At 34.4% G+C, this 18,156-nt stretch overlaps 1 protein-coding gene across 7 annotated transcripts in view; it reads left to right on the plus strand.

The window, feature by feature from the left end:
* The window catches only part of MLF1 (myeloid leukemia factor 1), a 103,394-nt gene extending 86,085 nt beyond the window's left edge, over positions 1 to 17,309 (plus strand). For 3 of the 7 annotated variants that reach the window (XM_081828674.1, XM_031025815.2, XM_031025816.2), the window contains 7 exons: positions 2,307 to 2,454; positions 6,609 to 6,650; positions 10,192 to 10,275; positions 11,364 to 11,492; positions 13,213 to 13,372; positions 15,139 to 15,277; positions 16,778 to 17,309. In XM_081828674.1, coding sequence (XP_081684800.1) covers positions 2,335 to 2,454; positions 6,609 to 6,650; positions 10,192 to 10,275; positions 11,364 to 11,492; positions 13,213 to 13,372; positions 15,139 to 15,277; positions 16,778 to 16,883 — 780 coding nt within the window. In that variant the 5' untranslated portion in view covers positions 2,307 to 2,334 and the 3' untranslated portion in view covers positions 16,884 to 17,309. The remainder of the gene's footprint in view (positions 1 to 2,306; positions 2,455 to 6,608; positions 6,651 to 10,191; positions 10,276 to 11,363; positions 11,493 to 13,212; positions 13,373 to 15,138; positions 15,278 to 16,777) is intronic. The other 4 variants (XM_081828667.1, XM_081828683.1, XM_006731205.3 and 1 more) reach the window with 4 other exon arrangements.
* Positions 17,310 to 18,156: the final 847 nt, after the last annotated feature.

Consider the following 18,156-nt stretch of genomic DNA (forward strand, 5'->3'; position numbering starts at 1 on the left):
TTCTCACAATGCTGAAACAGACCTACAGATAAACTACTGATATTTAAAGATTTGCATTCATTTCCCTCCCAGTCTTTAGATAAAAACCAGTAAAATTGAAGACTTAGAATGGGAACAGTTTTAGATGTGTTATGCATTGTTCCTTGGGATGTAATATGTATTAGTAATCTATTGCTGCTATAATTTAGTAGCTTAAAACAACAAACATTTATTATGTAATTTCTATTGGTTAGAAATCCAGGAGCAGCTTACCTAGGTAGTTATGACTCAGGGCTTCTTAGGAGGCTGCATCAAGTTGTGAGTCAAGGCTGCAGTCATCTCAAGGCTTGACTGATAGAGAATTTACTTCCAAGTTCTTTCACGTGGTTGTTGACTGGTCTCAAAAATCTGCTTCTAAACTGACTTATGTAGGCCTCACCAGGCTGCCTAATAGCATAGCAGCTGCTTGCCCCAGAGTGAGTCATCTTGCTAAGACAATGCCCAAGCAGAAGCCACAGTCTATTAGAGACAAGTCAGTAAATCCAGCCCATACTTAAGGGAAGGGGATCATTGGGGGCCATCTTAGAAGCTGGCTACCACACATATAAATTAGTGAGTTCATTAGTTTACCAGAGACTAGATAATCATGTTTATAATATTCCTAACTGAAATTAAATTTAATAATATCAAACATTTTGTGAGGAAACCGCAAATAAATTTCTCATATTAGAAGATAAAAAATAAAAATGGAAGCCTTTTAACTTTCACAGGGTAAATTCAGAAGGTACATTAAAATAACACAATTTACTTTTTTTTAACCATACTTCCCTCAGATTGTCTAATTCTGACTTCCTATTCCAACTTGTCCCTTCATTTTAAAAATTGTACTTCCCCTAATCTCCTAAAAACAATTGAAAGCAGCTTATAGAAATATGTAAAATGTTATAAGAATTGAAATTAAACAAAGATGAAAGACAGAGAAAACTCAGAAATAAAACTACTACACAAAGGTCATAGTCTGGTGAAAACTGAAGATCCATAGCTATGTGGCTGAATAAGTTGATGTTAAGAAAATGAAAAGGCAAGACCAAGACTAGGAAAAGAATACTTGCAAGACAAATATCTGATAAAAGTCTTATGTCTACAATATATAAAGAACTCTTATAAGTCCATAACAATAAGACAAACAACCCGGTTTTTTAAAATAGGGAAAAAGTGGGCGCCTGGGTGGCTCAGTTGGTTAAGCGACTGCCTTCGGCTCAGGTCATGATCCCAGGGTCCTGGGATCGAGTCCCACATCAGGCTCCCGGCTCAGCGGGAAGCCTGCTTCTCCCTCTCCCACTCCCCCTGCTTGTGTTCCTGCTCTCGCTGTCTCTGTCTCTGTCAAATAAATAAAAAATAAATAAATAAATAAAATAAAATAGGGAAAAAGTTTGAACACATATTTTATCAAAGAAGATCTATGAATGACATACAAAATATGAGATACTATTACACCACCACTCAAATGGCTAAAATTAAAAAGACTGACAATACCAACTACCAGTAAGAATGTAGCACAACTAGGGCACCTGGGTGGCTCAGTTGGTTAAGCGACTGCCTTCAGCTCAGGTCATGATCCTGGAGTCCCGGGATCGAGTCCCGGGATCGAGTCCCGCTTCGGGCTCCCTGCTCGGCGGGGCGTCTGCTTCTCCCTCTGACCCTCCTCCCTCTCATGCTCTCTGTCTCTCATTCTCTCTCTCTCAAATAAATAAATAAAATCTTAAAAAAAAAAGAATGTAGCACAACTAGAACTCTTAGTTCACATTTTTTATAAAGTTAATCATACAATCCCACTCCTCGTTATTTTACACAAGAAGAAATGAAACAAATAACAAATACAATGCTCATATTCCATAAATAAGAGTTAAAAAATAAATAAGCTAGCATTCTTTATTGGTTCTTACTAGAATTTATATTTTTGGCTGCCTAAAATGACCTCTACCTGGTAGCAGTATTTTTCAGTCCTTTTTTTTTTTTGCCATTTCCCTTACTGCTGGCTTAAGCTACCTGAGATGTGTTACTTTGTATTTGTCATTTTTATACAGTAAGGGATAAATAAAGGTGTATTTTTATTATACATAGATTAATTATAGTAGATAGCAAATGAAACAGTTTTTGTATTCATGAATAATGGGTCTTCGTGAGATAATTCCATTCACCTAAACTCTTCTTTTGTCTCTTTAACAAGCATATCAACCCAAAATAATTCTTTGTAGAATTTAGCTGCCTACTTATTATTTAAATTCCAACTCTTACTCTTGGATGATTATATGTATTTTCAACAGTGATTCTTTTATTGCACACCGAGAAAGTATGCGACAGATGATGAGAAGTTTTTCTGAACCTTTTGGAAGAGACTTGCTCAGCATCTCTGATGGTAGAGGAAGAGCTCATAATCATATGAGACATGATGATGGCGAAAATTCCTTGACTGTAAGTTCTTTATTTTAAGTTAGTGAGAAGGTCCTATAGAATTTGAAGAAAATTATTACACAAGAATATATCTATGATGTTAGGATATGAATAATGCTTATGTTATAGAAATAACTATTATATAAAAAGGTGGACTTGTTGGAAAGCTGAATCCTTTAACAATGAATTGTTAGCTGTATGAAATTCCACTGCACTACCAAAACTTTAGGACCATACAGTTATATATTATAAGCCAAACTTAAAGCATTATTTTTCATAAGTGTCTATAACTTTCTTCTACATGGCTACCTTGGACCTTCAAAACTTAGATTAACTTTTAACTGTATTTAAATCCTTGCATAACTACAGAATATTTTCGTAAGTTTTATCTGAGAGCAAAACTAGAAGGTTATAAACATATTCAACTAAAATCCAGGATGCTAATATTATCTTAATTACTTTCTTCTCTTTTCATTTTATTTCTATTGCTTTTTCAGCCTCAGGAATGGCAGTTCTAGAATAAAAATCTACAGGAGTTTCTGGTTTTGTTTTCTCTTAATTAGTTAATTAATTTTTGCTATTACCTAAGTCTTTCATACTTAGACATAAATATGTCATATGTATCGCAACCTAGGGAAGAAAAGGTGAGCCATATCTCGCCAGTATAAATTATAAATATACAGGAAAAAAATAAGTTTTGGCTAAAAGAGAGGCTGAATATTTCAAATACTCCTAAGAAGTTTGGTGGATAAAATTAGATTTACCATATAAATGAAATTTTCACATTCTTTTTCTTAGTATTCCAATATGTATTACGCATATTCCAATTGTTTTCTTTCAATTAGTGAATAGTGGTATTTATATATATATATATATATTTTTTTTTTTTACATTTAGGGCTATCAATTTCCAAAGTCTAAAATCAAGATCTAAGGAAAAATTATCAAGGAGGGCAGAAATATCACTTATAAAGACATTCTGAAATGTTATCTTTCACATGAGCATTGAAATATTTTGTCTGCCTGCTATAACCATAGCAGGGCAGAAGTAAGGCTCTACATAGTACTTTGTATTTATGTGCGTAAATGAGCTACTTGTAGCTTTTGTGGAAGAAGGAAGAAGTGACAATTTTATTCCCAATGGAAAAAGAGACATTAGAGGCGCCTGGGTGGCTCAGTCGTTAAGCGTCTGCCTTCGGCTCAGGTCATGATCCCGGGGTCCTGGGATCGAGCCCCACATCAGGCTCCCTGCTCAGCAGGAAGCCTGCTTCTCCCTCTCCCTCACAATCTCCCTCTCTCGTATGTCTCTATCTGTCAAATAAATAAAATCTTAAAAAAAAAAAAGACATTATACTGTATCAACTATCTTAGAATGCTAACACCAATGCACTTTTTTCTTGTTCAAGCTGTATGAAAACCCTTTGCCAGCCAAGAGTACTGAATATTGTCCTAGGGCAGTAGTAATTTTTAAAATATAGATTTACAGCAGAGTTACAGCAGATTTTCCAAGGAACATTCAGCCTCTCTTTTAGCCAAAACTCATTTTATAATTTATACTGGTGAGAAATGGCTTTTCTTTTATCCCATAGGGTGTGATATGGGATATGTGTATGTCTAAATGTGAAAGACTAAATGTAATAGCAAAAATAAATAAATAAAACTTTTAAAATAAATTAATAATTAAATTTTTTAATAAATTAAAACACAAACAAACAATAGCAACAAAAGACCTCTATGCCAACTTGAACTTTTCTAAGTCAGTGTTTTATAACTAGATGTGAAAGTAGGAACAGAAGTTAGAAATTGACTGCAGAAGATGGAAAGACTGCTGCTATTTGAAAACAGCACAGCCAAGAGAACAATAGGCTTTTTTGCATGCTAGCTGTTCTAGTCCATTTAAACTAATAAAAATTCATAGAAAGCTTCTTTCTCCCTCTAGTGAAGCTGTAAAGTTTTCTTAAAAATTTTTAAAGATTTTTCTTATTTGAGAGAGTGTGTGCGTGAGTGTGGGGAGGGGCAGAGGGAAAGGGAGAGAGAGAATCCTAAGCAGACTCAGCGTGGAGCCTGGTGCTGAGCACGGTACTGGATCCCAGGACCCTGAGATCATGACCTGAGTGGAAATGAAGAGGCTGAAATGAAAGAGTCCGAAGCTTAACCGACTGAACCACCTAGGTGCCCTAAGCTACAAGTTTTTAAATGAGTGTTTTGATTAAGCAGTGAGCCATTATGCTGTTGACTTTAAGCATAGTGGATGAAAATCTGTATTTCAGATAGACATCTTGATAATTTTTTCTTTATTTTTGGCCCATTACTTGACATTTGTCTTTTTTGGGGCGGGGGGAGGGAGAGAGAGAGAATCTTAAGCAGGCTCCGTGCCCAGCGCATAGCCTGATGCTGGGCTGGATCTCATGACCCTGAGATTGTGACCTAAGCTGAAATCAATAGTCAGATGCTTAACCAACTGAGCCACCCAGGCCCTCTGACATTTGTCATCTTTGTCAGCCATTTTATGAAGGAAAACAAAGACTCCTACAAAAGTAGGGGAAACATCAGCTATGCTCTTTTCTTGTTTATATTATTAGCATTTTCTTCAGTTCACGATTTCTTTATGGGGATATTTTTAAGCCACTTGTCCATTTTGGGAGGATTAGTTTTGTTTAAAACTAGATAATTTTTTTTTTAATTTTTAAATTTTTTAGATTTTACCTATTCATTTTAGAGTTAGAACATGAGAGGGGGGAGGAGCAGAGGGAGGAGCAGAGGGAGAGGGACAAGCAGACTACGCACTGAGTGCTGAGCCAGACTTGGGGCTTGATACCACAACCCTGAGACCATGACCCCAACCGAAATCAAGACTCTGCTGCCCAACCAACTGAGCCACACAGATGCCCCTAAAACTAGATAATTTAATCTGTAAATATATTAAGCAGTTTATAACTCAAGGTATGACATGCGACCTTCTATTATTTAGATTGAGTGATGGCACCAGAGTCAATCTACAGTGTTTTTATTTTCAGTGAAAGGAAATAGAGAAATTGTATTGATGCGTCCAATACACTTTGGAGATTACTGTTCTAAATATGTAGTATAAATATATATCATCTGATATAATTTATTATAAAATTTAATATAAATACACAGTTTTCTCTATTTTTCAACAAAATTTACACAAGGAGAAAATTATCACTGAATGATGGTAAAATTTTATATATACCATTTACCCAAAAATTTAAATTTTATTTTCAATATTTGAAACTTCCAAGTAATGAAAGTTTTTAATTTGTATATATGTCTGTCTAAAATTTTATTTTTACTTATCTGTACCTATTGAGGAATACAATTTGTGAACTATTAGATAATTCTGTAACATTCTTTTGCCTATCAAAGACCCTACAGGGGCGCCTGGGTGGCTCAGTCATTAAGCGTCTGCCTTCAGCTCAGGTCATGATCCCAGGGTCATGGGATCGAGCCCTACATCAGGCTCCCAGCTCCGCGGGAAGCCTGCTTCTCCCTCTCCCACTCCCCCTGCTTGTGTTCCCTCTCTTGCTGTGTCTCTGTCAAATAAATAAATAAAATCTTGAAAAAAAGAAAAAAGACCCTACGTATTTTTAAATCTGTGTGTGATCCTTTCTGAAGTTTTTTTTTTTTTCTTATTCCATGTATTAGTTCTTAGGAGGTATTCATTAATTTTTTTGCCCAGTATCTCTACTTTTGAAATGTTATTAATGTAGATAATTGCTTATTTTTAATCGGTTATAAATAAGTTTAACTCATCTTTTAAAAATATGGAATAGTTGAGCAAAGGAAAGATGAGATCTTAATCATTGTACCTTATGTTTTAATTAATTTTGGTGTGAATTTGCATTTCCTTTGAGAAATGTTTGTATTAATCTATAGCAAAGACTTTTTCTTTCAACTACCTTTGGTAAATACTACAGTAGTCATATTTAAAAGTGGTATATGGTCTCCCCATTTGTCTACCAGGCTCCTGTCAGGTTCTATGATGAATAATAAGTGGATAGTTTTTAAAATATATGTTGAGGATTTTTTTATTAAATGATTTAAAACTTTGTCAGCTCTGAACTATGTTTCTTTTTTGGGGAACATTTCTTTCTTTTGGGGGGATTACTATATAATAAATATGATAACCAAAATTAACTGGATTTTTTTTTCTAGGCAATGAATTCTCTTGTGCCTTTTGGCAGTTTTGGTGGTATGGTTCGTATCATGAGACACAAACCATTTTAGCAATATTTTCTGACAAATATTTGTTTTTCATTAACTCAAGCAAAGTGAATTGGCATGCATTTTCACTTATTTTCAAAATAGCTTTTTAGAATTTGTAGTGAAACCTGTTTATGTATTAATCTTAGAGTATTCAGGCATGCTTTTTTCTGAACTAAGTCATATCAGCATATATAAAATCAGTCTTCAAAAAAGAAAAAATACAGTTTAATAGATGAATATTCACTTGATTAACAAAAGGATCCCCATAGTTTGTTTGAAAGTTTGGACACTTCCACATGCTTATGATGACTTTCCAACTGTAAAGATGATAAAGCACCAAACTGTAGCTAGAGGAGCACATTTGGAGAAGCTCAGATTTTCTGCTTTTTCTAGGACTCTAAAGTTAGTTTGTTCATGCTGCTTTTCCGTTCCCACATCTAAGTATGGCTATTCTACAACTAGCTTTCTTCCCACTCCTGTTTCTTTTCTGTGATGCTAGTTTCTAATACACTTAAAAGCAGCAGCCTGAGGAGTAGCAGAGAATAGCATGACTTTGGAACATTTCCTATGGATGCATCTATTCTCTTATGAAAAAGTTTCTTTTTATTGTGTTAGACTTAAGCCATTTGTCTCCTTAAAGTTTGACATGCCACATTTGTCCTTTCTGACCAGAGTTTTCAGTGGGACAAATGACAAATTAAAAAAGCAGTTATAGCACAGAGTTATCAGTAAAATGATCAGGAAGTTCCACATGCTATGGAAGCACAGATAGAAAAAAACCTGTTACCTGACCTTTTGATGTATTAGGGTGGTGGTGTGGAGGTTAATCAGAGATTTCTGGAACCTTAAGGTTGAATAGGAATTAGCCAGGAAAAGAAGGGAGAGGAGAAAAAGAGTGTTCAACACAGAAGAAACAGCATGTGCAAAGACCTGGTGGCTAGGGAGCTCAAAGATGTTAGGATCACTTGGCCCTGGAGCATGAGTTGGAGAGTAGATAAAGATGGGATGGATGGTAACCAGGGACTTCTTTTGTCCTGGTAAGGACTGTGGACATTATCTTAAGAACAGGGGAAGCAGTTGATGAATTTTCACCAAAATGGTAATAGAGGCAGGTTCTCATTTTTGAAATATTATTGTGCGTTCAAGGGAAGGAGAGATTAGGAAGGGCCATCGTTGAGGCAGGGAGGCCAGGAGGCTGTTAAAGTGTTCTGGGAAATATTAGTAATGGCTTCTACTTGGGCAATGGCTGTGGTGTCTCATTTGAGAGTTAAAGAGGTGAATGGGTAGAACTTTGGGATTTACTGGGTTGAAAGGAAAGTAAAGAGGGAAAAGGAAAGTATTATGCCCATTTTTTGGCATGAGGAATTAGCTAGATGGTAATGCCCCTGAGCTAAGGAACAGTGCATTCATACAGAATGAGAGCAGGGGCGGTCAAAGGATCATTTCAGTTTGGGGTGTTGGGCATTTGAGGCATCCATAGTATGTCCAGGTGGATTTATCTGGTGAACAATTGAATATATGGGTTTGAGCTGAGCTAGAGCTAATTTGTTCATTCGTTCAGCAAATACTTATTGAGCCCTCCTTATGTGCCAGGAATTATTTTAAAAGTATTGAGAATATAATAGTGAACAAGACAGAGAAGATAGCCCTGCCTTCACAAACGTGATTTCTACAGAGTGGGAAGACAGGTAATAAACAACAAAATAATTTCAGATAAAGTACTTCAAAGTACTCTGAAGGAGATGAAGCAGGGCAAGATATAATGACAGATGGGAGGTGAAGCAGAGATTACTTTTGCAGGTGGCCCTTTTAAGGAGTTGATACTGGAATGATGAGAAGAAACTACGCTGAGAGTCAGGATAAAAACATTCCTACAGAGAGAAGAGCATGTGTACAAAGTTCCCAAAGACCTTAGGAGCCCACTGGAATCTTACCTCTAATTTGTACCCACACTTTTTGTCACTCCAAGGTGCTGGGCCACCCCACAGCAAGTACAGATACATTTTGATTTGACAGTGAATTGAGAAAAGGGCAGAATATACCCAAACATCTGATCTTTTCTTCCGTCTTCTCCTCTTCTTGTTTGGGCTAGCCCTTCCAACTCTCATGAATTGTATCTCTTATATAGCCCTGATTTCTCAACCTGGTGTTGAAACAAAGTGTTCAGAATGTTTCCTGAATTGGGTTGAATCTCTGAAACGCAGATTAATTCTACTGCAGTCCTTTGTGTGCCCAAAGATATATCAGTATCTCCTAAATGTGCCTTTGTTGTTCCCTGTGGTGTTAAATGCAGGTTCTAAAGGAGAATTTGGTTTTCCCATCTGTTTCCCTTTGTTACAAGTAATAACAACCCATTGGAAGGCAGAGACATAGACAGGCCTTTGATAATTCTTTATTGAGTCCCAGCTTGGCATACAGCAAAAGAATCTCTAGAGGGGCTGAAATACTGGCATTGAACTACAGTGCCTTACAGGATTCAAAAGACTCCTGTTTGAGTAGAGGAGTTCCTTGAATCAAACGCTCCTTCTGTTTTATAATAGTAAACAATGTATCAGGTGGCACACTAAAATGTGTGCTTCACTTTTTAATTTCTCCTGAGTGTTCTAATGGTAAAACTTAAAATCAATAGGAGATTTTTCTAGAGCAGAGCTTCTCAGCCCCTGACACCATTGACATTTTAGACTAGATAATTCTTGTTCTAGGGGGGCTGTCCAATCTTTGTAGGATTTTAGCAGTGTCCCTGACCTTTTCTCAGCAGATGACAGTCATACACCCTCCTCAGTTATGACACACAAAAATGCATGTAATTATGAACAAATGTCCCCTGGGAGTCAAAATCAATTGTGACTAAGAAACCACAGTTCTAGAAGAATTAACTATTCTTCTAAAGAAGCATATGCTGTGCCTCAAGGGAATGTTCTACTGAGGCTTCTGTGGTAGGCAGCAAATTCCAGGCCTACCAGTAGAGTGAATTAACCTCTCTCACTTGGATCCTTTTATGTAAAGGAGAGCTGAAGATCTCAGAGGCAGTTTCTGTCAGCTGTGTCATACTGGTGGAAGTGACGTTGGTATCTTATACCCAAGTTTTATTGATTTGCATGGTGAGATTCTACTGAGAGGAAAGAAGGAAAAACTTGAAAACTAGTCTATGCTAGAGTTGTCCCAGCCCAGAATACACCATTCAGTATTTAAATATTAACTAAATTGTGTTTTGAGAAAGTTGATAAATGTGTTTATATGTTCATGCATGTATATATGTGTGTATATGCACACATGTATGTATGCATGTATTTATAGTGTTGCAACTCCCTAATCATTTGTATATTGACTGTTTGAGATTTTGTATATGCTTCCATTTTTTCTTTAACAAATCGCTTTTTTGTATAGTCCTTAAATTATCTTTGCCTGGTCGATTGCTGCATAAGCTCCCACTGCGTAAATCAAGAAAAAAATTTCAGCTGTTTTGGGAAGGTTGATTTGCTTCTTTTGTGTTGTACTAATAGTTAATAACATACTTCCTAATATCCTGTAGCGTACAGATGTCAACCCTTTTCAGGCAATGGACCGAATGATGTTAAATATGCGAAACAGTATGCAGGAATTACAAAGAAACTTTGTAAGTACTAAAAAATTGATGAGAACATTATTTTCAGTTATTGGTACCCTATATTATAGTGGCTTTCAACTTTTTTTTAATCGTGGTCCACAGTGGTTGAAAAATATATCTTAACAGTATGACCCAGTACATAATACTTGTGTACTGTATAAATAAACCTGAAACAATTTTTGTGAGAAAATGATCATACTATTTACAGTGTGTGTTTATATTTTCTATTTTAGTTCATATTTTAAAAATCCTAGTCACAACCCACCAAATTGATTTCACAACCTATGAGTTTGCATTAACTTTCAAAATTAAAAAAAACACCTCAAAAACATTTACCCTGCTGAAGGTCACTATTGTAAATGCACATTTTATATGAATTTAGACTTTTTAATTATTTTTAGCTTGTCTACTTAAAAGGATTTGTAGCATCTAGGAAATTAAGTTTTAGTGTTTTCTTAAAAAAAGCTGAAAACAGAAATTTCAGGAATGATGTTTAGGCATTGGATTAGATCCATAAAGTCCAAATAGTTATAAACTAGTGCTAATACTCTTACTTTTCTACTCAAAATATTAACATTATAAAATTAACTTGATTCAATATGAAGAAGACTCATTTTAGTCATCCAGTTTAGAATCTAAGGATTGTTTCAGAATGTCCAAATCTAGGGCATTATTAATGATTTTCATAATCTAGCAATCTGGTACCCACAGGAGGTATAAAACTTCTTGGTATATGGCTAATTGGCTCAGCATTGGCAAAATTGCACACAAGGGTCAACCACTGACTATAAAAGCATCATAGGCTTCAGGGCACAGCATCTATATTTAAATCTAAGCTGCAAGTCTTTGATCACAAAGACTTAAGGATCTCTGAGTGAGTCACTTCCTATTATTCCTCACAAGAAGAGTGAGAATTGGTACCTAAAATGGAAGAGGAGGTGAGGACCTTCCTGGGGGTGCCATTTGGATATACCATATTGATAGTATGGTATCCTTAGTAGAACCTTAGCTAGTATTGTTACTTATTTGAATCCTCTAAAGTCAGTTCTTCATATTTGACTAAACTCTCTGGATTGACAATTTATATTTATCTCTAGGGTCACCTTTCAGTGGATCCAAATGGACATTCATTTAGTTCTTCCTCAGTTATGACTTATTCCAAAGTAGGAGATGAACCACCAAAGGTTTTCCAGGCCTCAACTCAAACCCGTAGGGCTCCAGGAGGAGTAAGTATTTTCTGAGCATTTTTGGAGCTTTATAAAGTTGTGGAATGTGAAATCTATCAATCACCTATATCGGATTTTAATTATTTAAGCTTGATCTGGTACTCTGCGGGTAGAGATAAGGGAAGAAGACACATATCACTGTGAAACACAATAATGCTAACTGTATTTACTTAGTTTAAGGCATTTTTTTCTCCCCCTCCACCTCAGATGCTTTTTTTCATGTAAATATCTATTGATGTTTATTATTACCTTTACATGTTGACCAGGTAAGTAGACATTAAAAGAAGTCTTTGTCTCATGAAATAAATATCTATTTTTAATTTGTATCTGAAGTAAATGAATTTTTTAACTCATGAAATACTTCAAGTGTACAGAAAAGATATAGAAAATAATGTAATAAATACCCACATTCCTTCCACCCAGTTTAGTCAACTCATAACATTTTTCTCTATTTGCTTTAGGTTGTCCCTTATTTTTTTTTGTTTTTAAGCAAAAATATTAGATGCAGTTAAAGCTTTCAGTGCACTCTTCCCTCCCTGGTTCCTTTTTTCCCTTTTACTCCCTCCCCACAAAAGAACCATTTTCCTGTATCTGGAACTTACCATTCTTATGTATGTTTTTATAATTTTATTACTTATGTATGCTTCATAAGCAATATAATGAATTATTTTATGGGTTTCTAAACTTTATATAAATGATTTCATGCTGCATGTGTCTTCTGCAGCTTGACTGTGCTCAGTAATGTTTCTGAGATTTATTCAAGTTTATACATATAGCTCTGTTTATTTGACTTCTATATATTAACCAAAATATGGATACACCACAGTTTTTAATCTGTTTTTCTGTTGATTGATTTTTAGGTATTTCTAATTTTTCATTTATCTTTATACATGTCTCCTTGTGCAAATGGTTTAGGAATGGTATTGTTGGTTTGTAGGAGGTGGATGTCTTCATCTTTACCTAAAAATTACTAAGTTACTATTACACAGTGATTGAAACAGTTAGCTCCCATGGAGTCTAGTATGAGAGTTCCTATTTCTACACTTCCTCATTAGTACTTATAGTAAAAAAAAAAAATTAGGTTTGCCTGTTTAATGCATGTGAATAGTCCATTTTTTAGTTTTTACATATAAAGACATACCTTTTCATGATGCTCTTGCCATAGTGCACACATTTTCATCTTAACTTGCTGTAAGTAACATACATCTTAAATGTAAACAATTTAATTGTTGACATCCCACAGCAAACCATGCTAATATTAATAGTCTTTGGCTATCATGAATATTCTCATAACCCATAGAGTTGATATGTAGGAGCCATGAGATTCAAGGCCATCAACATGACTGCTAAATAATCAGTTGCCCTTACTTAGAGGGATGTACTCCCAACTATTACACTATTAAGGACCGTGTTGAAGGCACTAAGTTTTATATAATTAGGTTATTATTTGTTATGCCACTTGATTACAATTTAGAAAAAGTTTAAATTGTATTGGTTCTATTTGCCCTAGACATTTTAATTTTAAGCAGTTTTTAAAATATCAGAGAACTATTACCACAGTTTTACTGCAAGTTGGTAGTGGAACTGAGTACCCAGTTTTTTAGAGCTGTAAATTTATGGTCTTACCTCTATAAGTAAACAGGTCCTGAGGAGTTGAGAATTATATCCATTCTCTATATATTTAAATAATAACTAATTTTTATTTTCTTCATTTTTACAGATAAAGGAAACTAGGAAAGCGATGAGAGATTCTGATAGTGGACTAGAAAAAATGGCTGTTGGTCATCATCTTCATGACCGAGCTCATGTCATTAAAAAGTCAAAGAACAACAAAACTGGAGATGAAGAGGTCAATCAAGAGTTCATCAATATGAACGAAAGTAAGTTGTCACAGAAAATAGCATTCTTCCTCTTAAAATACTGGTAGAACTTGATGAATGTTTTTTGTAGAAACATTCCATAAGATGTCATTTCAAGGTAGTTTATGAATAATATGTAGGGACTACCTTATCAAAGTAATAAAATTGTGGTTTCATTGTTTCATAGTAGATTTGTTTTTTTATAGTGATTTTTGGTAATGTTACTTATTTTTTGTTTTATACATGGAAAATGGAATCTTTTGGAATTGTCATTTAGTAAGACTGCCAGTAGGCAAAATGAGTTTTTAAATATTTCTAAGATATATTTGAAAAGTATAAAAAAGAATAAAGAAAACTAAAATTATCCATAATCCCACCCCAAAATAACTATTAATGTTTTAATGTATTTCTTCCTAATAGTTTTATGTATATATTAACACATATACTTTTTCTCAAAGTTAGTATTTTACTATCTAGTTTATATTGTGCCTATTTTAATTCACCATTATAACTGTGAAAACAGTCACCTATGATGTTGTTTTTCAAAAACATTCTAAATGGTTACCTAAAAGTTCTCATGAATGGGCCGTAATTTATTTAAATCATTCTGTATTGTTGGGCACTTAAGTTTTTGTATAGATAAGATTTTAATTTCTTGTATTGTATTGTATCAAGTATGTCTTTCCATTTTCTAGGGTTTGTTTTTTTTTTTAAGATTTATTTATTTATTTATTTGACAGATAGAGACATACGAGAGAGGGAGATTGTGAGGGAGAGGGAGAAGCAGGCTTCCTGCTGAGCAGGGAGCCCAATGTGGGGCTCGATCCCAGGATCCCGGGATCATGACCTGAGCCGAAGGCAGACGCTTAACGACTGAGCCACCCAGACGCCCCTCCATTTTCTAGGTTTTATATTCATTCTTCAATGCATTTAAGTCCTTCCAGTGGCCTAACTCTTCTCATTGTAGTTTTTGGGTTATATTCATCTCCTACTTTCAAAAAGTATTTTGAATAAAAATGTGTCACTTTAAATTTAAATTATTTAAATGGAAATGGTTTAAATTATCATATCATTTCAGAAAAAGAAATTCTCTTAGGGTTGGCTTGGAGAAAATTATTTTTATGCAATGAGATGGAAGCTACAACATCTTAACCTTTCTTTAATTTTAATCTTTGTAGTTTTGTCATAGTTAAATATATACAGAGTACTTCACAATAATTAACATGTTAAAGAAAAATTCAGTGAGGAAACACATTATTATTATAAAGGCCATCTGATAGAACAAGTATTACCATTTACCTATTGTTGTTATTGAAATTAGATTGCCTACTTCATAACAAATTGACAGTTGAGTAACCTGTTTTAGGAAATTGACAACAGAAGCTTGCAAGGTAGACCAAGTTATTATGTAGGAAAACGGTGAGGTTAATAGGACGTGTTAGTTACAGTAGAAGTGCCCAAGTACCGAGGAAAAGCATGATCACCAGGAAGATGACCCAGGAAGAAAGACTGTAAGTGTAATTGGGTCAAAGGGTTCATTGGATAGAATAATATGATATCCAAGCAGGTGCATGAAAAACCAGATCATCAATAATCAAATTATCAATAGGAATAAAAGAGGAACAGACAAAAAAGGAAATATTACTCTGAATCAAAGACCTTTATATTTGGAGCAGTTCCCTGCCTGTGTCTGAAGCACAGGGCCAAAATCAAGTATGTGGGAGCCAAGGCAGTTACTGACAGTTGATATCTTAATACTTGCCCCTTTATTTTGATATTTCATGTAGGTGATGCTCATGCTTTTGACAATGAGTGGCAAAATGAGATTTTGAAGTACAAACCAGTGGGGCCTTGGCGCAATGTAGAAAACCCTAGGATGCAAAGTGTTGGTCATGAGAATTCAGGCTGCCGAGAACTTAAAAGAAGGTAAAGTTATTTCTAAAATAAATTGTGTTTTTTAAGAAGAATTAGGAGAAAAATTACATAATTTTACTTCTGTATCAGGAAGTTTTTATTAACATCCATTGTTTGTATCAACAGTATCTTTTGTGAAGGATGTAATGATTTTACATTGTATCTGAGCATTCCACACAAATTTAAATTTGTATCTAAAAACAAATAATATTTTAAGATTGTATGATTAGTAACTCACTAGCAAATTATGCTTCAAAAGATAGGGGCTAAAATCCTTCTAAGGAAAAGTGAAATACCATAATGTAGTTATTCTTGTAAAGCGGATTTTAATCTGGATATAGTAGGAGTCATACATTTCATGCCAGGTAAAGATATTGGTATCTAGAGATATGATAAGGAGAGAGGGGCTCTATTTGAAAGGCTTAACAAAACTCTCCTCATAAGTCAATGGTAAATGCATTTTTAGATACTTGTATAGTATATAACATTTTCTGCACCTATATTAGGCATTAGATACTAGCTATTTTGGAAGAATTTTTCTAAAACTTTAGCCTCCTTTGAGATTACCTTTGGAATAGCTGTGCTGAAACCACATCTTAAAGATTATAGAGATTTTTGTACATTGAATGTATATTCTAGAGTTGGAATTTAATTTGGTTCTCTGGGGTAAAAATGGAAAACAATACCTAGTTCCTATTAAGTTTGAGAGAGAGAGGCCTCACCAGGCCTTAAAACAGAAATCTGTTCTAGGCCATAAGAGAGTGGAGGATTGCTGCAGAAGGTGGAAGGCTTCACAGAACCAGCGGTGGACAAGTGGGTGTCAAGTAAATCAGAAGACTTGTGCAGAATTTCATGAGCTAGCATCTTTTATTTTAAAATACTTATTTAGGAATTTAGAACCCTAATTTCTGTAGAAAATTAGCTTCTGTATTACTTTTAGACAATATTTATCTAACTTTGAAAAGTTTATTGATAAAAAACCTTACAGTGCTAAGTTTGACTATGAAATCCAGGTCCCTGTTAGAGAAAGCATGCTCTTTATAGATGATCTGTAAATCTGTGGCCCTATCAGTGGCATTTTCTATAAACCAGCACTGTCCTTTAGAACTTTCTGGAATGATTTTCTGTAATAAAGAAAAAGTTACGTATCTATACTGCCCAGTATGGCAGCCACTAGCCACATGTGGCTATTGAACCACACTTAAAATGTGGCTGATGCAACTGAGGAACTGAGCTTTAAACTTTAATTTAATTAATTTAAGTGTTAATGATGTGTCTAGTGGCTGCCATGTTGGATGACATGGTTAAACAGTTAAATCTATCTCAGGAAAGCAGCTGTTGCTTTCTTAAATGTTAATGAAATAATGTCCCATATATTTTTCAAAGCTATTATGGAAGTTTTAGATAAAACTCTCCATAAAGTACAGTGTTTTTTTTTTATCATGTTTGTATTGATTTGTAAACTACTGGCCATTTAAAAAACGGTATTTATGTTCATTTTATATTTCTCAGGGAGAAACCTCATCAGAGTCCAGCCATTGAACGTGGAAGAAGATCAAATGTTTTTGTGGACAAACTCAACATCAAAGGATCACCTGTGAAAATCAACAAAAAATAAATAGCCTTGCATTTGATTTGTTTAGTTTTGATTGTTTTAACAGAGAAAGTAATGGTGCTGGGTAATACATGTAAGACCAATCTCTTGTTAAATCAGTACTGTACTTAACTTTCTTCTGATATCTGAATGTTCTTGGACGTGCTAGCTTTATATTGTCCATACTTTAGGAATAAAACTTTGATTTTCAACAACTTAAGTTGCTAAACATTCTATAAAACTCTTTTCTTTAAAACATACTAATTTTTAAAGCTGATTTTGCTTTCCCAATTATCTTCCTATTGGCTATGTTTTCTTTTATATATTCGATTGTAGAGCTAGTTTTATCATATGTATTAGTTATAAGAAAGTAAAATGTTAAAAAATAGTCTGTTTTCACTAACACAATACTACAGTGATGTTAATAAAGGTAAAATTATTTAAATCAGATTTTATGTGTTATATAGCCAATAGCTTTATTTTTTTTTTTTAAGATTTTATTTATTTATTTGACAGAGAGAGACACAGCGAGAGAGGGAATACAAGCAGGGGGAGTTGGGGAGGGAGAAGCAGGCTTCCCGCTGAGCAGAGAGCCCGATGCGGGGCTCGATCCCAGGACCCTGGGATCATGACCTGAGCCGAAGGCAGACACTTAACGACTAAGCCACCCAGGTGCCCCAGCCAGCTAGCTTTAAGTTTAAAAAAAAAAATAAAACAAAACTATACTAGTACTATTTTATGAGAAATTAGTTATTATTTTGGTAATAATGAATAATCAAATAATTCTGAATTTTAAGGAGATTTTAAATTGCTAATATATATGAGTTTTATTCTTTATAATTTCTTTATACACTATTATTTTTTGTTCCATATTACATTCTTAACATTCATCAGACTTTACATTGACCTTTCTCTTTAACTTCTTAAGGTAGTATATTTCTCCTTTCCCACAAACAGCTTAATCTGTCTCCACAGTTAACATTCTAAAGTTGGAGTGTCCTTGGAGAAACTCTGCTCAGCCTTTTTGTGACATTTAGAAAAATGCATTTGGTATTCTGTAAACCTGAATGATTGATTGTCTCAAAATTTCTTAGACAGGTGATATGTGTCTTTGAGCAAGGTACTTGATAATTCAGTTGTTCCTTTTATACCATTTAAAAATTCAGCTTTAGCTTTTTTATTCTAGAATTCAAGCATTAATCCGTTTTTAGAAAGTTTAAAGTTTATGAGAATATAAAATCTTAACCCTTACAGGAGGAAAAAGAACATAAAATCCACTATCACTTGATAATCCTAG

The sequence above is a fragment of the Leptonychotes weddellii genome, chromosome 1 (genome assembly GCF_054177405.1).
Source record: "Leptonychotes weddellii isolate Sample4059 chromosome 1, ASM5417740v2, whole genome shotgun sequence".
Classification (NCBI taxonomy): domain Eukaryota; kingdom Metazoa; phylum Chordata; class Mammalia; order Carnivora; family Phocidae; genus Leptonychotes; species Leptonychotes weddellii.